At 40.7% G+C, this 19,322-nt stretch overlaps 1 protein-coding gene across 8 annotated transcripts in view; it reads left to right on the top strand.

The window, feature by feature from the left end:
* Positions 1 to 19,322, top strand: part of PRELID2 (PRELI domain containing 2) — a 93,773-nt gene that overhangs the window by 53,950 nt on the left and 20,501 nt on the right. For all 8 annotated transcript variants that reach the window (XM_068536105.1, XM_068536103.1, XM_068536107.1 and 5 more), the window contains one exon: positions 10,803 to 10,908. In XM_068536105.1, coding sequence (XP_068392206.1) covers positions 10,803 to 10,908 — 106 coding nt within the window. The remainder of the gene's footprint in view (positions 1 to 10,802; positions 10,909 to 19,322) is intronic.

Genomic DNA, 19,322 nt, shown 5'->3' with positions numbered 1-19,322 from the left:
CCTTCCTCCCTCCCCCCCTTCCTTCCTCTCTTTCTCTTATTTTTTTTTCCTTTCCTTTTTACTTTCTCCCTCCCCTCCCCTCCTCCCTCCCCTTTCCTTCTCTTCCTCCATCCATCTCTAGTAAATAAAAAGTTTGGGTATTAAAAACTAGAATGTTTTACCAACCAAGAATCGATGCCATGCAGAAACCCTAACGGTCCTGGGACAGTAGCCAGGAGCCTGATGGCTGTCCTCCCAGTGTAAGGGTCTGCCTCCTCCATCAGGTTGCGGGTCAACGCCTGGGAGCTGTTCGCCCTCTTTTTAATCAAGGCTAGTATTGGTAGCTAAGCAAAGAGATGGGAAAAAAATTGACCAGCTGAGTTCGTTTTCCTGGTTTGAATTCACAGCTACATTTTGAGACATTTTCTGTGCTGGCGTTGGAGGCTCTTCCATTTCATATGTGTCTGACCTCAAGAAGGGTGTAGTCTTGAGAGGAATCTAAGTGGTAATTCCTAGCTTGTTCTGTTTTATTCTCTGCTCTGCTCTGGGAAGGCTCAACAGCCTCTTGTCTGAAGGTAGGAAAACCTTCTGGCCCTCACATAGGTCCTGTTTGGATGAGCCTTGCTCCAAGTATTCTTTATTATCATGTTTAAAAATAATGTTTCCTCTTTTTTTCACAAGTATTACATGTTAATTGTAGGACAGTTACAAGATACATATAAGAAAAAACAATATATTCATGCCCTCTTCAGGTCAGTGCTGTTTCTAGTCAGTGACCCCAGAGGGAACCAGTATTCTGACCTCCATCTTTATAGATTAGTTTTGTCTCTTGTTGATCTTCACATGGAATGGAATCGTACAGTATGTATTCTGTTGTATTAGTTTTTTGTCGTTGTTTTTTGTTCGGCATTGTGTCTAGGAGCTTCATCTTGTGTGTATCAGCAGTTTAGTTTGTTCTTTTCCCATTGCTGTGTAGCATTCCATGGTAGGAGCATACTGCAGTTGCTACAATTTATTTACTCATTGTGCAGAATTTTTACAGACTTGGAATCATACTGTACACGGTATTCTGACTTTTACGATTTAACATTGCATTTGGGACTGTCTTTCCTTATTGAATGTGTCATTTTAAAATGATTTTTAAAAATGGCTGGTCAGATGTATTTATTGGATAAAATTATTCTAGTGTGTTTAATTATTGGGCATTGCATTATTTGCCATTATGTGCTCTTATAGATAGCAATGTGATGAATATGTTTGTAGCCTGGTCTATGCCCTCATCTAAGATTTTTTGCTCAGAACCCATTGTTAGAGGTAGATGTTATGGGTCCAAGGGTTTGCACATATTTGAGGCTTTTATTAGGTATTGCTAAACTGAAGTATGTATACCTAGGCATCTCATAAAACTTCCCAGGGACCTGGCAGTTGGCAGTGTTGTATAGACTTATGTTTGAAATGGGATCAGGAACAGCTACATACTTTGCAGGAGCCAGTGCAAAATGAAAATGCAGAGTCCCTTGTTAAAAAATAGATAAGAATTTTGAAACAGTGACAGTGGAGCATTCAACTGAGTGTGTAGCCCTTCTGATAGCTGAGCCCTGCGCCACCCCGTAGAACGTACATCCTTGAAGCCAGCCTGAATGGGATATACGCGCTGGTGGGCCCGATATCCCAAGACAAGCCTCCAATTGGGCCAGTTCACAAACTGTGTATTTTGAAGCTTTGTCCACCACTTAGGATGCCAGTAAGCACATTGCCAGTAAGCAAATGTGAATAGGCACATTTCTAGGAGGCAGGATTGTGGGAAGGGACACAGGAGCTGATGTTAACTGTGTGGATTCAAAAAGTGGTCGTGCCAGTTACTTTTGTGTGACCTTAGCAAATTTGCCACTCTGAACCTCAGTTTTTTCATCTGTAAAATGGGGTTAATATTATCTACCTCATAAGATAGATAGTGAGAATTAACTGAAATGTGTATATAAAAGACTTAATACAGTGCTTCTCTGCACGATAGGCTGTTAATAAGATAGATTGTGAGAATGAATGCTATGTTTTAAGAGACTGAGCCACCCTGCCCTATAATGTTTACCCGCATTAGGCTGCTAGGCTCCTGAGATCCACCATTTCCTTACTCCCTGTTCCTGCTCCTGGTTAATCATTTAGGCCGCAACCCAGTGGTTCCTGGGATGGGTTAAAGGAGAGCCGCTCAGAGGGGAAGGGCTTCAGGAGTGAAGGTTGTAGAGACCAGCAGGGTGTTTGGTCTCTGTGGCCGCTGTGCTGGGTGTGTGACATGTGATAGCAGGGAGGGAGGGAAGGCTGGAAAGATGGAGGGTTCTGGAGCTCCAAGGGCCTTGAATGCCAGCATGGGGAGGGAGGGACTCCTTGCCAAGTAATTTATGGGGATTGAGTGCCATCTAGATGCCAGTGAAGTGGACATACTTTGGAGTTTACTGGAGCTGGATTTGTACTGTGGGCATTTAACTTCCCAGACACTGTGCTCTTCTTTCTGCAAATGGGAATCATAATGATGGTAGCAGTAAATAGCATTATTACTACCAGTGTTAGTATGAGTAACTAACATGTATCAAATGCTTATGCATATTACCTTGAGTGCTTCACACATATTACCTCATTCACCTTTGGAACAAAGTTTGAGTAGGTATGATTAACCCCATTTTACAGAGGAGACTGGGCTTCAGGAACTTGCCTACGTGGGCAGGTCCCCATTCTGTGTTAGAGAGGAGATGTGAGTCCAAGCCATCTGACTCCAGGAACCATATGCCTAATTCATGTCCTGTAAAGATATATATATTTAATACAGGTATATAAAATATAAGAAGCGCATGTATAATTATGTGTGTTCGTGTTAAGGCTAAAAAGTGCTTAACACTGACGGAGGACCCTGTAAATTGAATTGGGTCTCTGAGGAAGCCCAGTTCTGTAAGTGGGTCTGGTAAGCTGGGGGGAGGGACCGCGTGTCCTGGCGTGATGAAGTGCATGCACGGGCAGGGCAGTCTCCGCAGCGGTGTCGGGCCCTGCCTGTCCCTTGGGCCACCCCTCTGTGTGGTTACAGGAGAATGCCGAGAACAGCCTGACTAGAACTGAGATGTCATCACAACAAGCATATCCGTGGAAACATTTTTCCTTCTCAAAGACACTTTAATTAAATTCCCATCGTGAAAACAATAGGGCAAGGTTTGCCATACCCAACCAGTCAATAATTCAGGGACAGGAGCTCATTAAGAGCTTTTGCTTTCTGGAAACTGCCGTTTTGAGGATTCAGAGCTGGTGGCTGTGTGCTCTGGGGATTAATTCCTGATCCATGTTTCCTCTGAACTTTTTATTTCCCCAAATTCAGAAGGAAACACATTTTTAAATGACCCCAGAGTAGGAGACTGATGGAATAAGCTGTCATTCACTTTCACACAGGTGTTCCTAGCTTTGAGCTGTGCGCTCTGTCATGATTCCATTGTGTTCTGTGTTGAATTCTGTCCGCCCATGGACAAAGCAATAGATGTGACTCAGGTATAGGCACCGTGTGAGTGAGTGAGCCTCCTCTTTGAACACGTTTCCGGATACTGTGCTGGCTTATCTCTCAGCCAGGTGAAGGCTGCCCCCTACTGACACTAGCAAGTGACCTCCTGAGACATCTGGTTCCATTTCCCTGACAGAAGTATTGAGATGTACCATAAATTTCTCTTCTTTTGCTTCTCCCCTCCCCTCCCTCCTCTCTCCATCCTTCTGCTGCTAATGCATTATTGATTTCTTACCATGTGCTAAGTCATTGCAATTGGAAATGATGCAATGAAGAAAAAAAATATAGGTACAACCATTTAGAAAAACATTTGGCATGTTTTCCCCCAGTTTCTTTTCTTTTTTTTTTTTTTTTGGCCATGCTGCATGGTATGCCGGATCTTAGTTCCCTGACCAGGGATCGAACCTGTGCCCCTCTGCAGTGGAAGTGCAGAGTCTTAACCACTGGACTGCCAGGGAAGTCCTGGCATTTTTTAAAAGTTGAAACTGTGCATGTCCTGTGACCCAGATATTTGGACACTCTAGAGACACTTGTGCACATGTGCACGTATGTAGCTGGATGCATTATAAATATTTACTTTACAGAACTATTAGTAACCCCAAACTGGGTCCACATTAAATGTCCATCTTCAGTAGAGTGGATAAATAATTTGGAGTATTTTCAAGCAATAGGACAGTATGCAGCAATGAAAACCAACAAACAACAGCTTCATGCAACAGTATGGGTGAATCTTCACTGAGCATGCAGGTTTGATTCCCTGTGCCTTAGTGAACAGTGACAAGATCAGGGTGTGCTTAGGAAGCTGACGGGGCAGTGTGGGTTATGAGGAGCCCACGCTGGAGGCAAGGATCCCGTTGGGAGGCAGTTGTGGTGGTCCTGGAGAGAGAAAGTGCTGTGCTAAACCCAGGCAGTAGCAGCAGCAAGAGAGAGAATGACATGGACTGTTGAGGAACATTAGAAGTAAAATAAACACAATCTGGGGACTGAGTGAATGTTTGGATTGATTAGAAAAAGAACCATTTAACCTGTTGCTGAGATTTCTAGTCTCATAGACTAGGATGATGGTTGTCTCCTTTGAGGTGGTAGATATGAATCTGCATGACATTAAGCTGTGACCTCAGGCAAGTTATTTAACTTCTCTTTGCCACAGTTTCCTCATGTGTAAAAGAGAGAAAACATATTAAGAGTAACAACCTCAGAACATAGTACAGTGTCTGATACATAATACACATTGTTACTATACAGTTTTTTGAAGAATAAGTGTGACCCTGAGTATATAACATCATAAATGGATGCAGTCATTCCTTTAGGCTTAACAGAGATAAGACAGGTGTAGGAAAACTTGAATCATCTTTATATATCTCTTGAGTGAAACATCAAACAAAACCTGGGGGCAGGAGAAAGTCTTAGGTCAAAAGGCACAAAGAAATGGAGTTACATAGTGTGAGAAAAGGAAAGCCAAGAGGTGATTTAATGAGACTTTAGATGAAGGATAAGTCCAGAGTTAACATGTCCTGGGCCTCCCCTGGTGGCGCAGTGGTTAAGAATCTGCCTGCCAATGCAAGGGACACGGGTTCGAGCCCTAGTCTGGGAAGATCCCACATGCCACAGAGCAACTAAGCCCATGCGCCACAACTACTGAGCCTGTGCTCTAGAGCCCTCAAGCCACAACTACTGAGCCCATGTGCCACAACTACTGAAGCCCATGTGCTTAGAGGCCGTGCTCCGCAACAAGAGAAGCCACTGCAATGAGAAGCCCGCTCGCTGCAACTAGAAGAAAGCCCACGTGCAGCAATGAAGACCCAACGTAGCCACAAATAAATCAATAAAATAAAATAAAATAAAAAAAAGTGGCAGGATACACATTTAAAAAAAAGTTAGCATGTCCCTTTGCTGAAAAGGGTTCTTGGTAGCACAGAGCCTTTTAAAGAATAACTTTTCATTTATATAAAAATGATCCTCAAGGATTTATTAGTGATGTTTTTTGGTGATTGCCAAGTAATACGTCTTTATTACAGAAATTAGTAAAAAGAACAAAGTAAATAAATAACACCTATAATTCTAATGCCTAGAGAGTCTGTTCATATTTCAGCTCTGTCTATTTTTCTGTCTGTCCACCCGTCCATCTATCCATCTATCTTTTTCTCTTTCTTTTTTTTAAAAAAGAGCTGATGACTTCCCTGGTGGCACAGTGGTTGAGAATCTGCCTGCCAATGCAGGGGACACGCGTTTGAGCCCTGGTCCGGGAGGATCCCACATGCTGCAGAGCAGCTAGGCCTGTGTGCCACAACTGCTGAGCCTGCTCTCTGGAGCCTGCGAGCCACAACTACTGAGCCCACGTGCCACAACTACTGAAGCCCGCACGCCTAGAGCCCGTGCTCTGCAGCAAGAGAGGCCACCGCAGTGAGAAGCCCACGCACTGCAACGAAGAGTAGCCCCTGCTTGCCATAACTAGAGAAAGCCTGCACCCAGCAACGAAAAACCCAATGCAGCCAAAAAATAAACAAAGAAATTAAAAAAAAAAAAAGAGCTGAAATTAAACCCGTAAATTGTGTGTAAGCTGCTGTGTTTTGTGTAGGAACTTAAATGGAGGCTTATCTAGCATGAGGGATTGAGGTTAGCTATGTGTATTAAGAAGAAAATGTCTGATGTGCTTTGTCAATGAGTTATTGAGAGAAAGCACAGCAGTTCCTTCTCTGGCAGTCTTAAAATATAGTAGGATAAACTCTCATCTCATTGATGGCAAGGGCATGACCCTGCTTTACTGCCCTGTTATTCTCTTATATGTGGGCCAAGCCTGAGATTGCTTTTCTGAGCACTTGCTTCTCCCAAAAGTGGCAGAAAGAAATGTTGGTTAGAATATGATGTAAGTGAGACTTTTATTAATCCCTCACCTACGTTTTCCTTGCAGACTGAAGAGTACATTTCTCTTAAGAGTGTAAGACCGCTCAACTTTTCATTTTGAAATATTAAAATCACTGTAAATTTCTACTCTGACTAATCTGGAACAAAGACAGGAAAGATTAGTGTCACCAGGATATAGTTTTACATGAGCAAATCATTTAAAATAGGCTTAAATCTAAGAGGTGGAAGCTGCTTTGCTTAAACTGACTAGTTGCCTAGACTATTTATGTCAGATTGGCTAGGATAACTGTGTGTGCGTGGAGGGGAGGGGAGAGGGGAGAGAGGAGAGGGTAGACAGGAGAGGGTGAGGGAGAGGGAAAGAGAGGGAGAGAGAAGTATTCTGAAGGCTTCCTTTCACTATATGCATGATCTAAACGTAGAGGCTACTGCTATTAGAGAATTAGAGAGAAGGTCTAATTAAGAGGTTATAGTAGCTATTTTTACCAAAATCACAGCTTTCTGAATTCATCGTTTTCTCAATATATTTCTTAGTGTTAGTGAATGTGCTCATATATACATGTACAAATACACCCAAGTACACCTATGGGAGATTTGGCTCCCATTTCCTTTCCTTAGAGATATAAGAAGGTAGGGGGAAGTTTTTTGTTGTTGCGGAATACTTTTGATCGTAAAGAAATTTAATATTAATTTATCCGTTTAACAAATATTCATTGAACTCATTGAGTGTAGGCACTGTGCTGAAAATGGGGGATAGGAAATCATCTAAAAGCATTAAGGAATGGCAGCAAGCCTTTTAGTCAATGGTGCACATGTAACTGTTCATCTGTACCTGTTAACTTGGTGGCCTCAGATGCGAAGTCCTTCTTGCCTTCAGGGTAAAGTCTAAACTCCTCAGTCTGGGAATACCATTTGCAATCTGGTCTCCATCTGTCCTTCTAGCCTTATCTCCTAACATCTCCCACACCCACCTTATACTCTGGTCATTTTTATGGAGAAAAATTGATCAAGCCCCTTACCAAGTATTGGGTATTTTCAGATAACTGGCTGCTCTTCAGACCTTCTTGTCTGAGTCCTTGTGGTTTTCCTCTGGTGGAATGCTTTGCCTGCATTTGCTGGTGTGACACTCACCCTCTTGTCTATGTGTCTTTCCCACTAGTCAGTGAGATCCTGGAGGACAGAAACTGTCCTTACCTGTGGGGCTCTTGCACCCAGTAAGGTGCTTAGTAGATAGTAGCCACTCAGTCAGTGTGTATTGAACAAATGAATAAATCAGGCAAAGTCCAGTATCTTGTGGTGATGAACTCCCTCAGCTTTTGTTTATCTGGGAAAGCCTTAATTTCACCTTCATTTTTGAAGGATAGTTTTACCAAATACAGTATTCTTGGTTTACAGTTTTGTTTTTGTTTTTTTTTTCTTTAGCACTTTGAATATATCATACCAATTTTTTTCTGGCCTACTAAGTTTCTCCTGAGAAATCGCTGAAAATTTTATGTGGGCTCCCTTGTATGTGACAAGTTGCTTTTTTTCTTGCTGCTTTCAAGATTCTCTCTCATTGTCTGTGACTTGATGATTTGATTATAAAAGTCTTGATGTGGGTCTCTTTAGGATTTATCCTCTTTGGCATCATTGAGCTTCTTGAATTTGGATGTCTATTTTCTTCCTCAAATTTGGGAAGTTTTCTGCCATTATTTCTTCAAATAGGCTCTTTGCTTCTTTCTTTCTCTCCTCTCCTTCTGGCACTCCTGTAATGTGTACATTGACCACTTCATGATGTCCCGTAAGTCCATTAGGCCATCTTAACTTTTCTTCATTCTTTTTTCTTTTTCCTTTTTTATTCTCCTCTGACTCAGTAATTTTAAATGACTTGTCTTCAAGTTCACTGATTCTTTCTGCTGCTTGATCAAATCTGGTGTTTAACCCTTCTAGTGAATTTTTCAGTTTTTATATTTTATTCTTCAGTTCCTGGATTTCTGGGTTTTTTTCTTTTTCTTATAATTAGTTTCTATCTCTTTGTTGATATTCTTATTTTGTTCATGCCTCATTTTCCTGATTTCATTTAGTTGTCTACCTCTGTTCTCTTTTAACTCATTGACCATCTTTCAGGTGGTTATTTTGAATTCTTTGTCAGGTAATTAATAGATTTCTATTTCTTTAGGATTGGTTTCCAGAGATTTATCTTGTTATTTTGGTTGGGCCTTGTTTCCTTGTTTCTTTGTTTACTTTGTGATCTTTTGTTGAGACTTGGGCATTTGAAAAGACAGCCACCTCTCCCAACCTCTGCAGACTGGCTTTGTGCAGGGGAAGACCTTCACCCATCAGCTTGGGTAGAGATTTTGGGGGGGACCCCCGTCATGTCTTTTGTGAGGATGTTTCTCTTTGGGGCTTGTGTGTGTAATTTTCCAGTTAGAAGGTTTGCCCCTGTTATCAAGAGCTCATAGTCTCTTGCTCTCCCTGGTGTCTCTCTGTGGTACTGCAGATTCTTTGGTGCTATAACAAGCCACCATGCTTGCCTTTGTTCTTAGCAGCCCCCAGACATCCAAAGTATGCTGCTGTTCTCTTCAGCATTCTGAGTCAGGCAAGACAGAAACCAGTTCCTTCGACAGCCCACTGTAAAGTCAGAATGTTAGCTGTACATTCCACTCTTTTCTTTCCTTCCAAAGGAGAAGCCAGGAGTCAGGGTTTTTTTCCTGATTGTGGTGCCCTGTGCTGGGTGGATGGGGACTGTGGCAGGTAAATGCAGCAAACATTCTTGTTCAGTTCAGTGTGGCTCTGCTTGACTTTGTACTTGCCTGGGGTGCTGCAGTCTCTTAGCTGGTTTATGCACTTCTCATAAAGGCAACTTGGCCCATAAGTTGGGGTCTCTGTGGGGGAATGAGGGCCTGGGGCTTCCTATCCTGCCATCTTTATGACATCACTCTCAAGTGTTATTCAAATCTTTGCTTTATGAAATGGAGATAATTAATATTGGTAGAACTTTTAAAAAAATTTTTAATAAATGTATTTATTTATTTATTTATTTATTTATTTTTGGCTGTGTTGGGTCTTCGTTGCTGTGTGCAGGCTTTCTCTAGTTGTGGCGAGCAGGGGCTACTCTTCGTTGCAGTGCACGGGCTTCTCATTGCGGTGGCTTCTCTTGTTGTGGAGCACGGGCTCTAGGCACTTGAGCTTCTGTAGTTGTGGCACATGGGCTTCAGTAGTTGTGGCTCACGGGCTCTAGAGCGCAGGCTCAATAGTTGTGGCACACGGGCTTAGTTGCTCCGTGGCATGTGGGATCTTCCCGGACCAGGGCTCAAAGCCGTGTCCCCTGCATTGGCAGGTGGATTCTTAACCACTACGCCACCAGGGAAGTCCCAATATTGGTAGAACTTTAAATAGGTTAGTGGCACATATAATCTGTCTCACCTCCTTTTCTGATCAAAAATTAAAGAAGTCATTCCAGGCTTCTTTCCTGTCTCTGTCTGTCTGTCTCTCTTTAGTAATGGTGGCTAACATTTAATAAGTTCCTTACTGTGTGTCAGGAACTGTTCATGTTCCTGTTGTATGTATTCATTTACTTCTGACACTAGTTGTAAAAGGAAGATACTATAATTATTCCCGATTTACATGGGAGGAAACTGAGTTAAGAGAATCTAAGTAATTTACCTGAGGTCATACAGCTGATTATTGTCTCATACTCAATTTTAACAAGACATTTTGTAGCATGGAATGAGAAATATATATATAAATATATATATATATTTATATATATATTTACTTAGAATAAGTTAAATTTATTTATTTTGGGTCAGGTAGAGATTCTTAAAGCTTGTTGACTGTCCTGTCACAGTTTGATCATTGAATTATTTGTTAGGTATAAATAAAAATTCTGTGTTCTGCAGTTTTTATAATCAGAATAAAGTACCCATGTGTTTTCTCTTCTTTCCAGCTTTATTGTGATGTAAGTGACATGTAATATTGTGTGAGTTTAAGATGTACAGTGTAATGATTTGATATATGTATATATTGCAAAATAATTATCACAATAAGGTTATTTAACACATCCATTACCTCACATAGTTACAGTTTGTGTGTGTGGTGAGAACTTTTAAAATCTACTTTCTTAGCAACTTGAAATGAATAGTCTTTAATTTGAATATAATATGTTGCTTATATTATATAAACTGGAAGTCTCCTTTTGATAAAACCTTTGCTGTAACAGGCAATTATTGAATTACTATAGATATTATTTTGTGTTGATTATAAGTGGTAATTATGCTGTTGGAAATCCCTATAATTTAAATATTCAAATATAGAATGACACCAAAGGTGTGTGTGTGTATATATATATATATATATATTTTTTTTTTTTTTTAATTAATTTTTATTGGAGTATAGTTGCTTTACAACATTGTGTTACAAAGATGTATATTTTTGTTTTTTGCAGGACAGAGTTCATTCAAAAAGGCAGGATTTCAATTACAGGGGCTGGTTTTCTCAACTGTGTTCTGGAAACGTTTGCCAGCACATTTTTAAGACAGGGTGCCCAGAAGGTAAGCTTCTTTTCACTTTGAACCAACATTAATTTTAAGAAACCATGGAGATTCCCATTGGTTTCTTGAACAAGGCTCATGAACAGACAAAACAAGAAAAAAATACAATTAATAAATATATGAAAAGATAATTACCCTCACTAATTATTACATAAATCCAAATCAAAGTAAAACTAAAGTGCCATTTGTGGCTCATTAAGTTAAAAACATGCCAATGAAGAATATGTGATAATATGGGAATACTTATAGTCTAATAAAGAGAAATAATCAGAATGAATAATTATATTTACTGTATATACAATGTGATGACAGCTGTTTAGTAAAAAAGATAATAATAGCTAATATTTATGGAGTGCTTACCACGGGCTACTCACTAAAAAGAATATTTAATCATTAATTCATTTAATGCTCACAAACCTTGGAAATAGCTGTTATTGTTGTCCTGATATTCTGAACAAAGAAGACACAGAGTTCTGGAGCTCCTGATTGTCTTTTATTGTGGTTTTCAAGCTCTATACTTGTGGGAGCTTAGGCTTCCATGAATGTTATTCAGAGGCCACCTTGAAGTTCTAAGGTCCTGAGTTACCCTGTGTTTTAAGTAGTGCTATTCTTGTTTTCATCTGTTTTATATAGTATTACATATGAGATTGATATATCCTGTTTTCTTACCTAGGAAAGTCCATTTCTTATGCACCTTTATATGCCTATTGTAGGTGTTCCAAAATATTTTAAAATTATTAGTATTTGTTTTATTTATTATATTTAAAATTATTTGTCATTATTATTGTTATTAATTATGTTGGTGAACATAATCACTTATTTCCAGGGTTTACTCAGGTATGATGCATATGTTACCTAGTTTTGTTTTGTGGGACAGGCTTAATGGCTGGTCTAAAGAACTATCCTTATGACCTTAGAGGTTTTATGGGTAATAGACCTTGGTTCTCGTTTTACAGATCTAGGTTCAAGAATGAACCTGGACCACAATGTGTTAATCTGGGAGGCTGAGGGTGATGGATGAATATTTGGTACTGTACTGTACTCCATAGACATACTGTCTAGATTGATGATGTGTTCCTGACCCTGGTGAGCACATCGCCAGGCTGGCCCTGCCTGTTTAAGCCTGGGCTTGAAGTGGATAGTTGAGCTTCTGTAAGGTCTGATGTGACTGTCATTTACTCAGACATTATTGCGGGTTTGCCCTGCTATATTGCAAAATATGCATTTGTAAAAAGCCCCATGTTCTGCAAAATTGCACTCTAAAAATAATAGTGCTGATGAGAAAAATAACTTTATTGCTATGTCCCTGACTGAGTTGACTTCTTGGACATTGTTTGTTTGTTCATTTATTTATTTATGGCCGCACCACGTGGCTTGCAGGATCCTAGTTCCCCAACCAGGGATTGAACCGGAATCTTTGCAGTGGAAGTGCAGAGTCCTAACCACTGGACCACCAGGGAATTCCCAGGGACATTGTTTAGATTAAAAGTGGCAAAGTTTTTCTGTAAAGAGCCAGATAGTAAATTTGTTAGACTTTGTGGGCCAATAGGCAAAATCGAGATACTGTGTAGGTGCTTTGTAACAAGAGAGAACCAAATTTGCACACATTTTTTATTGACAAAATTAAAATTATAATAATAGTAATTGAGTATAGTTTTTACAATAAAAGTCTACTAAGTATATAATTCTTAAAAGAATGGAATTCTTTTTTGTGGGGAGATAACATTTACCTGAGTTGGGGTTAAAAATTAGTATTCCCTACCATCAAATTGGTTGCAAATGTTCATTTGTAAAAACGATTCTTACCTTGTGGACCATACAAACACAGGTGGTGGCTGGATTTGGCCTGTGGGCCATAGTTTGCCAGCCCTTGCTTTAGATAAGTAAATATTGTTTGTTTAATCCGAGTGGGTCTCTATTTGACCTGCCCATCATTCTGAACCTTTTAATGACTTTTAATCACACAGTGATTGTGTACATTCTGATTCTGTGAGATACATAAAGAGACACTATTATTCCCATTTTATTGATGAGAAATGTCTTGAAGAGGTAGGTGCACCCAGTCTGTAGGTCGCTGCTTGCCCACAGTCCTTCCTCTTGCAGATATATTTTGAGTACCCGCTTTGTGGGAGGCACTGCGTTGAGTGTGGGCTAAATGGATTTACTCAAGGTCACAGGACTGGCAAAGGGTGGAGGCTGGACTCACATCCCCATCTTTTATCACTTACTGTGCCTCTTACTCCTTGCCACTTACTGTTCAAGATGTGCTCAGATGAATGAAGCAGAATGCTAGCCAGCTCAGCATGATGTTGTGCTTTAGATGAATTTGTGTTGTGGTCCTACTCCCTCTGTATTTATTAGGGCTCTTTGGTTGCAAATAACAGAAACTACCTTAGGCTAGCTTGATATAGAGCTACAAGGGTGGTGAGGCTGGCAGGCTTCAGAATGGTCTGCACTGGAACTGAGAGCTGCCAGGAACCCAGGTGGTACTCCTTCTTTAGCACTTGTCCATACGAATATGCATCGGCTTTATTCTCTTCTTATGCAGTCTGGCTTTCTCTGCTTCACAGGCTGTATAGTGTGACGTGGGCCTCCGCAGTCCAAGTGTACTGTTATGTAGATTTCTGGCCAACAGAGAGACTGCTTATTTCTTCCTTTCCAAATTCTCTGGAAGGAACTCTCAGTGGCCTCCCATAGGTCAAACATGGCCAGGAGGGGAGAAGCCAGGTTGTGTAAATATGGCTAATCCTATGTCACAACTGCGTGGGTCAGCGTTAGGGGGTTAGTTCCCAGGGAAAGGGGTGGTAGAATGGGTAAATACTCCTAAAGGTTTCTGGCATGGTCTTAACAGTAGTACTAGGCTCTTGATGACAGAGAGACAGTTTTATTCATCTTACACCCAGTCCCCCCAACCATAGTACCTAGGACAGTGCTCAGTACATATACGTGGACATGAGTAAAAAGGAAATAGAATGCACAGCAAGGTCCACAGCTGGTTTCTGGTGACTGTTATCTGGAAATCATCAAGTGACTAAATTTTTAAAGTGAGTAATCCAGGTGATTCCTCTGAATTCCCACTTATTATACTCAGAAGGAAGAATATATTTTTCCTGCTAGCTTTTGCCTTTTCTGACTTTACTTTTTTTTTTTTTTTTTTTAAAGAGGCTTAGTTTAATTAGTTAGCTTTTCAATTTTAGGAGCCACTCATGCTTAAGTGTCTTTTATCTTTTACCCAAGTGGTGATGTTTTCCGGTATCAGCCTGACTTCCTGATAAACCTTCACAGCTGAGCCTGCATTAAGTGGCTTCTGTAGAAGTCATCGTTAGAGTGTTTTAGGTGACTTTTTTTTCAGTTTAGAACTTTATCCCTGAGGCTGTTTAGTGGGGACGTTACCAAATTGATCGTTGGACCATAGCTCAGCAGAAGCCCCCTGCCTCGGTGGCGAAGGTTCTTTTTCCATTTGGATTCAGACAGCCAATAATGAAACCGATGCTGTGACTGAAGCAGCACAGATTTTATTCAATGTCCAGAGAATGGAGAAGCAGGAAATTAGTTCGCAAATCAACTTCTGGGGGTGGGGAGTTGATCAAGGCAAGATTTTTAAAGGCAGGGTTAATGGTGGTGGTGGGTGCATATGCATTGGTTTTCTGGGAAAACGCAGGGTTCTTCCTGCAACTGGGTGCCACTTTGTTTTCTTCCTTCTGTGGTCCGGTACTTCTTGTCATGGCACTGGTAGGTGTGTCATTCAGCATGTTATTGTTACCATGAGCATATAATGAGGCTCAGGGTCTACTGGAGGTCAGCTCTTCCACCTTCTTGCATTTGGCTGGTTCTAACCAATTCTGGTGGCCTCTTGTTTTTCTGTTCTGGTGGTTTCCTGTAAGACAATATAACACTTCCCTTTCTTCAAGAAAGTGGGCAGGTTAGAGCTTGAGGCTAATAGTCATGGTAACAGTGGTGAAGGTGGGATCTGTTTTTTTTCCCAGAAAAAGAAAAACTAGGTGCTCACTAAGTATATATATATATATATATATATATATCTGTGTGTATAAATTAAAACCTAGTCCTAGATATGGACCCCCAAGGTGAGATTGAAACCGTGCAACTCAGATTGGGACTTGAACCCACGTGCTGGGACTCAAACCTGGCCAAAACCCAGATTGGGACTTGAACCCACGGTCATTTTTTTTTTTTTTTGGATATATGCATTCTACTTTAATGATTTTAATTGTGCCCTGTGTGACCATGGGAGAGAAGGAGATTAATCTTGAGATGTTATGGAATGCCTTCTTATTTATTTATTTTTTTAACATCTTTATTGGAGTATAATTGCTTTACAATGGTGTGTTAGTTTCTGCTTTATAACAAAGTGAATCAGCTATACATATCCATATATCCCCATATCCCGTCCCTCTTGTGTCTCCCTCCCTCCCTCCCTATCCCACCCCTCTAGGTGGTCACAAAGCACTGAGCTGATCTCCCTGTGCTATGCGGCTGCTTCCCACTAGCTATCTGTTTTACATTTGGTAGTGTGTGTACGTCCATGCCACCCTCTTACTTCGTCCCAGCTTACCCTTCCCCCTCCCCATGTCCTCAAGTCCATTCTCTACATCTGCGTCTTTATTCTTGTCCTGCCCCTAGGTTCGTCAGACCTTTTTTTTTTTTTTTAGATTCCATATATATGTGTTAGCATACAGTATTTGTTTTTCTCTTTCTGACGTACTTCACTCTGTATGACAGACTCTAGGTCCATCCACCTCACTACAAATAACTCAATTTCGTTTCTTTTTATGGCTGAGTAATATTCCATTGTATATATGTGCCACATCTTCTTTATCCATTCATCTGTCGATGGACACTTAGGTTGCTTACATGTCCTGGCTATTGTAAATAGAGCTGCAATGAACATTGAACCCACGGTCTTTTAATTGAGATCACACACCTGGTCTCAGGACTTAATGAAACTCAGGTTCTTGATTCTTGTCACAGAAAGAATTCAGTGAGAGACAAAGTGATAGGTAAGAAGTGGATTTATTTAGAGAGAAGCACACTCCACAGACAGAGTGTGGGCCATCTCAGAAGGTGAGAGGGACCAGGGTATGTGGGTTGTCAGTGTTTATAGGGGTGGGTAATTTCATAGGCTAATGAGTGGGAGGAGTATTTCAGCTGTTTTGGGGAAGGAGTGGGGAATTGGACCATGGCCCACTTTTTGACCTTTTATGGTCGGCCTTGGAACTGTCGTGGCGCCTGTGGGTTTGTCATTTAGCGTGCTGATGTGTTACAATGAGCGTATCCTGAGGCTCAAGGTCTACTGGAAGTCGAATCTTCCGCCATCTTGGACCTAGTTAGTTCTCACCAGTTTTTGTCATGTCCTATGGCTGTCATTCTTTTAAAGGTTGTGCCCTGCCCCCTTCCCTCCTGTTTCAGGATCACTTCTGTTTTTGTTCCTCTGGGGGCTTGTTCAACTGCTTTTATCTTTTCCCTTTACCACTTTGAGGTGACTTGCAATTCGGGGGCCTTTCTGACACAAATGTTGCTACTATGAACAAGGGTGAATAAATATCTGTTTAAATCTCTGCTTTCAGTTCTTTGCTGGATTATATGGTAATTCTGTGTTTAATTTTTCAAGGAAACTTTCTAAAAGTTTCTTTTTGAGATAGCTGTCTATCTTTGTCCATGATAGCAATGGACAGTATCATTACCGTGTATTTTTCTCATACTGTGGACAAGTAGGATGCTAGTTGTCAAATACATATTTTGCCATATACATACAGATACATATGCCTCCAGGTAAGCAAGTACTCAAAAAACTGACTAAGGAAACAGAGGAAATCTGAAGGAAAATAGGGATTGGTGGAAATCTGGGACACATGTAAAGCTTCATACACATTTCTGCAGCCTAGGTAAATGGCCAGCAACTGTGAAGCAGAGCTGGTAGTAACCCAGGCCAGCCAAGTCCAACCTCAGGACAGGAAACAGAGATCAGGATATTACCTGGGGCAGACATGGCTCTGCAGATGCTCCCAGTTCTGGAAAGGCAACCCTCAGGCCGGTGTTGCTCAGTCTTTTTTCCATTATCACCCCCCAACTAAGGATCCTTTGCAGACTTTTTTTCCAAATTGTCCCCCCCACCCAATGTTAATACTAATATCCTATAGTATTATCCTATAATTATGATAAATATCCTAATTATCTGTTTATACACTGTATTATATCTTTGCTATATACATAAAAAGTGCAAGATATTTTTCACTTCCGTGAACAAATTGTCATCTGGTTTCAATATTGTCCCCACTGAGAAAGCGTGCTTTATACTGCATTGGGTGTAATTGTCTTTTGTAGTTTTTGTCTCCATCTCTCCAAATCAAAACAAAACAATCACCAGTTCACCCCCACTCCCCCACCACCCCCCAAATTCCAAACAAAAATCAAAAGAACTTTTTGGTGAACTCCCATGTGGTTCTTGTAAATCCCACATTTTACTTTTCTGGGAGAGGTGCAGGAGATAATATGGGTGATAACAGTCTTGTCATGCAAGTGTTCTTTTTTTAGTCCAGTTGTCTGAGTACTTCGGGATGACTACAAATGCTGCGGAAATGCAGGGCCTTCATTATGCGCTCACACAGAGATATTTTTTTTTAAGTTTATGAAATACATTTTCAATGTGTGATAAAATAATTTGTTATTTCAGCCACTCTCCTGGCAAGGCCCCATTATTGGTTCCATCATTATTCTTATTGTGTTGATTGGGAGGCTGAAGCAGAGAGAGATTGAATTCAACAGCATGTGAAATATTTGTCACTGAAACAATGTGGGCAAGTCAAACAACTTATGCATCTTTTTAAAGAAGGTCTGGCCTAGACATGTTATGGCTAAAGAGATCTGAATATGCTGCTTCCTTAGGGTGTGTGCTTATTTGAGCCTTATGAAATCCATTTTAATAGTGGAAGATAATTCTTTGAGACAGAAGATACTGTTCTTGTATATATACTAGTATATATATGTATATATATATGTATGTTGTGTGTGTATATATATTGGATGCATGTATGTGTATATATGGATATATACACACACACACTATACGCTATATGTATATAGTATAGTATATTCAGGTACTATATATGTAGTCCAAATGGGCATTGGAAAAATCTGTTTGTTGCATCATTTTTTTAAACTAACTGTATTAGTTATCTGTTGCTTTGTAACAGACTACCCCAACACTCCACAGCTTGCAACAGCACACGTTCATTGTCTCTCAGTTTCTGTGGGTCAGGAGTCTGGCATGGCTTAGTTGGGTGCTCAGCCTTATGGTCTCACAAGGATGTAATCAAGTTGTTGGCTGGGGCTGCAATCTCATCTGAAGGCTCAATGGAGAGGATTCAGTTCCAAACACTCACGTGGTTGCTGATAGGATTCTGCTGGCCTTCCTTGGTTCCTTGCCATGTGGGCCTCTCTATACAGCATCTCACATGGCAGCAAGCAAGAGGGAGGGCAAAGGATGCAAGCAAGGCAAAAGCCATAGTTTTTTGTTTCCTAATCACAGCAGTGACATCCCTTTATTTTCTGTATTCTTTTCATTAGGAGCAAGTCACCAGGTGTAGCCCACAGTCAAGGGAAGGGGTTACACAAGGGCATAAATACCAAGAGGTGAGGAACACTAGGAGCAGTGTCAGAATTGCCTGTCATACTGACCTAAGCAGATTGGTATGCCAGGTTGTATGTACAGTTGTTAAGGTCTTTTTGGTACCTATTGGGAATGGTGAGGGTCAGCTGCACCCTCATAACCTCACTACCAGCTTATGAAAAAGTTCTGCAACACATACAGATGCTTTGTTAATCATTTACAAGGAAACCCAAAGTAGCTTCCTGTTCTGTAAGTTTGATTACATCTCCGTCCTTCTGGGTGCTTCGTTCTCTGCAGGCAGAGCTGATGATATTCCAAAGGCAAGATTCAGCTATTTTACAGATAGCATCAGGTAGCCAGAATCTTCAATCCAGTGTCTGTACAGGACTATTTAGTCATAAACTGTGGGTGCCTTCCCTAAAGTTGGCAGGTGAAGGCATTGCTGAATAGTCTTAAATCCTCATTGCAAGGATGAGTGTCACTCTAGAATTTTGAGCTAATCCGAATATCTTAAGTTCTTCTAATTGAGGTAATAAGAGTCCATTTCTAATATCCGTTATGCTAGTTAGCAAGCCAGTGAAAATTCACTATTTTAACATTCCTTATGCTAATTATCAAAGCCTCTGGTGGTTTCTGATAAAGATAACTGAGGTTTCTATAGAGTGAGATTGCTGATTAGAATGCTCATAGCCAACGCCTGGAGCGTGAAGCCTACATTAGGGCAACTTACTACCTGGTGTATAACTTGAACTAACACATGCACCATAACATTATGCTGCACATGCTG

Source organism: Eschrichtius robustus, chromosome 2 (assembly GCF_028021215.1).
Source record: "Eschrichtius robustus isolate mEscRob2 chromosome 2, mEscRob2.pri, whole genome shotgun sequence".
Taxonomy (NCBI): Eukaryota; Metazoa; Chordata; class Mammalia; order Artiodactyla; family Eschrichtiidae; genus Eschrichtius; species Eschrichtius robustus.
Note: the sequence above shows the minus strand (reverse complement) of the source record. Positions and strands in the feature narration are given on the sequence as shown.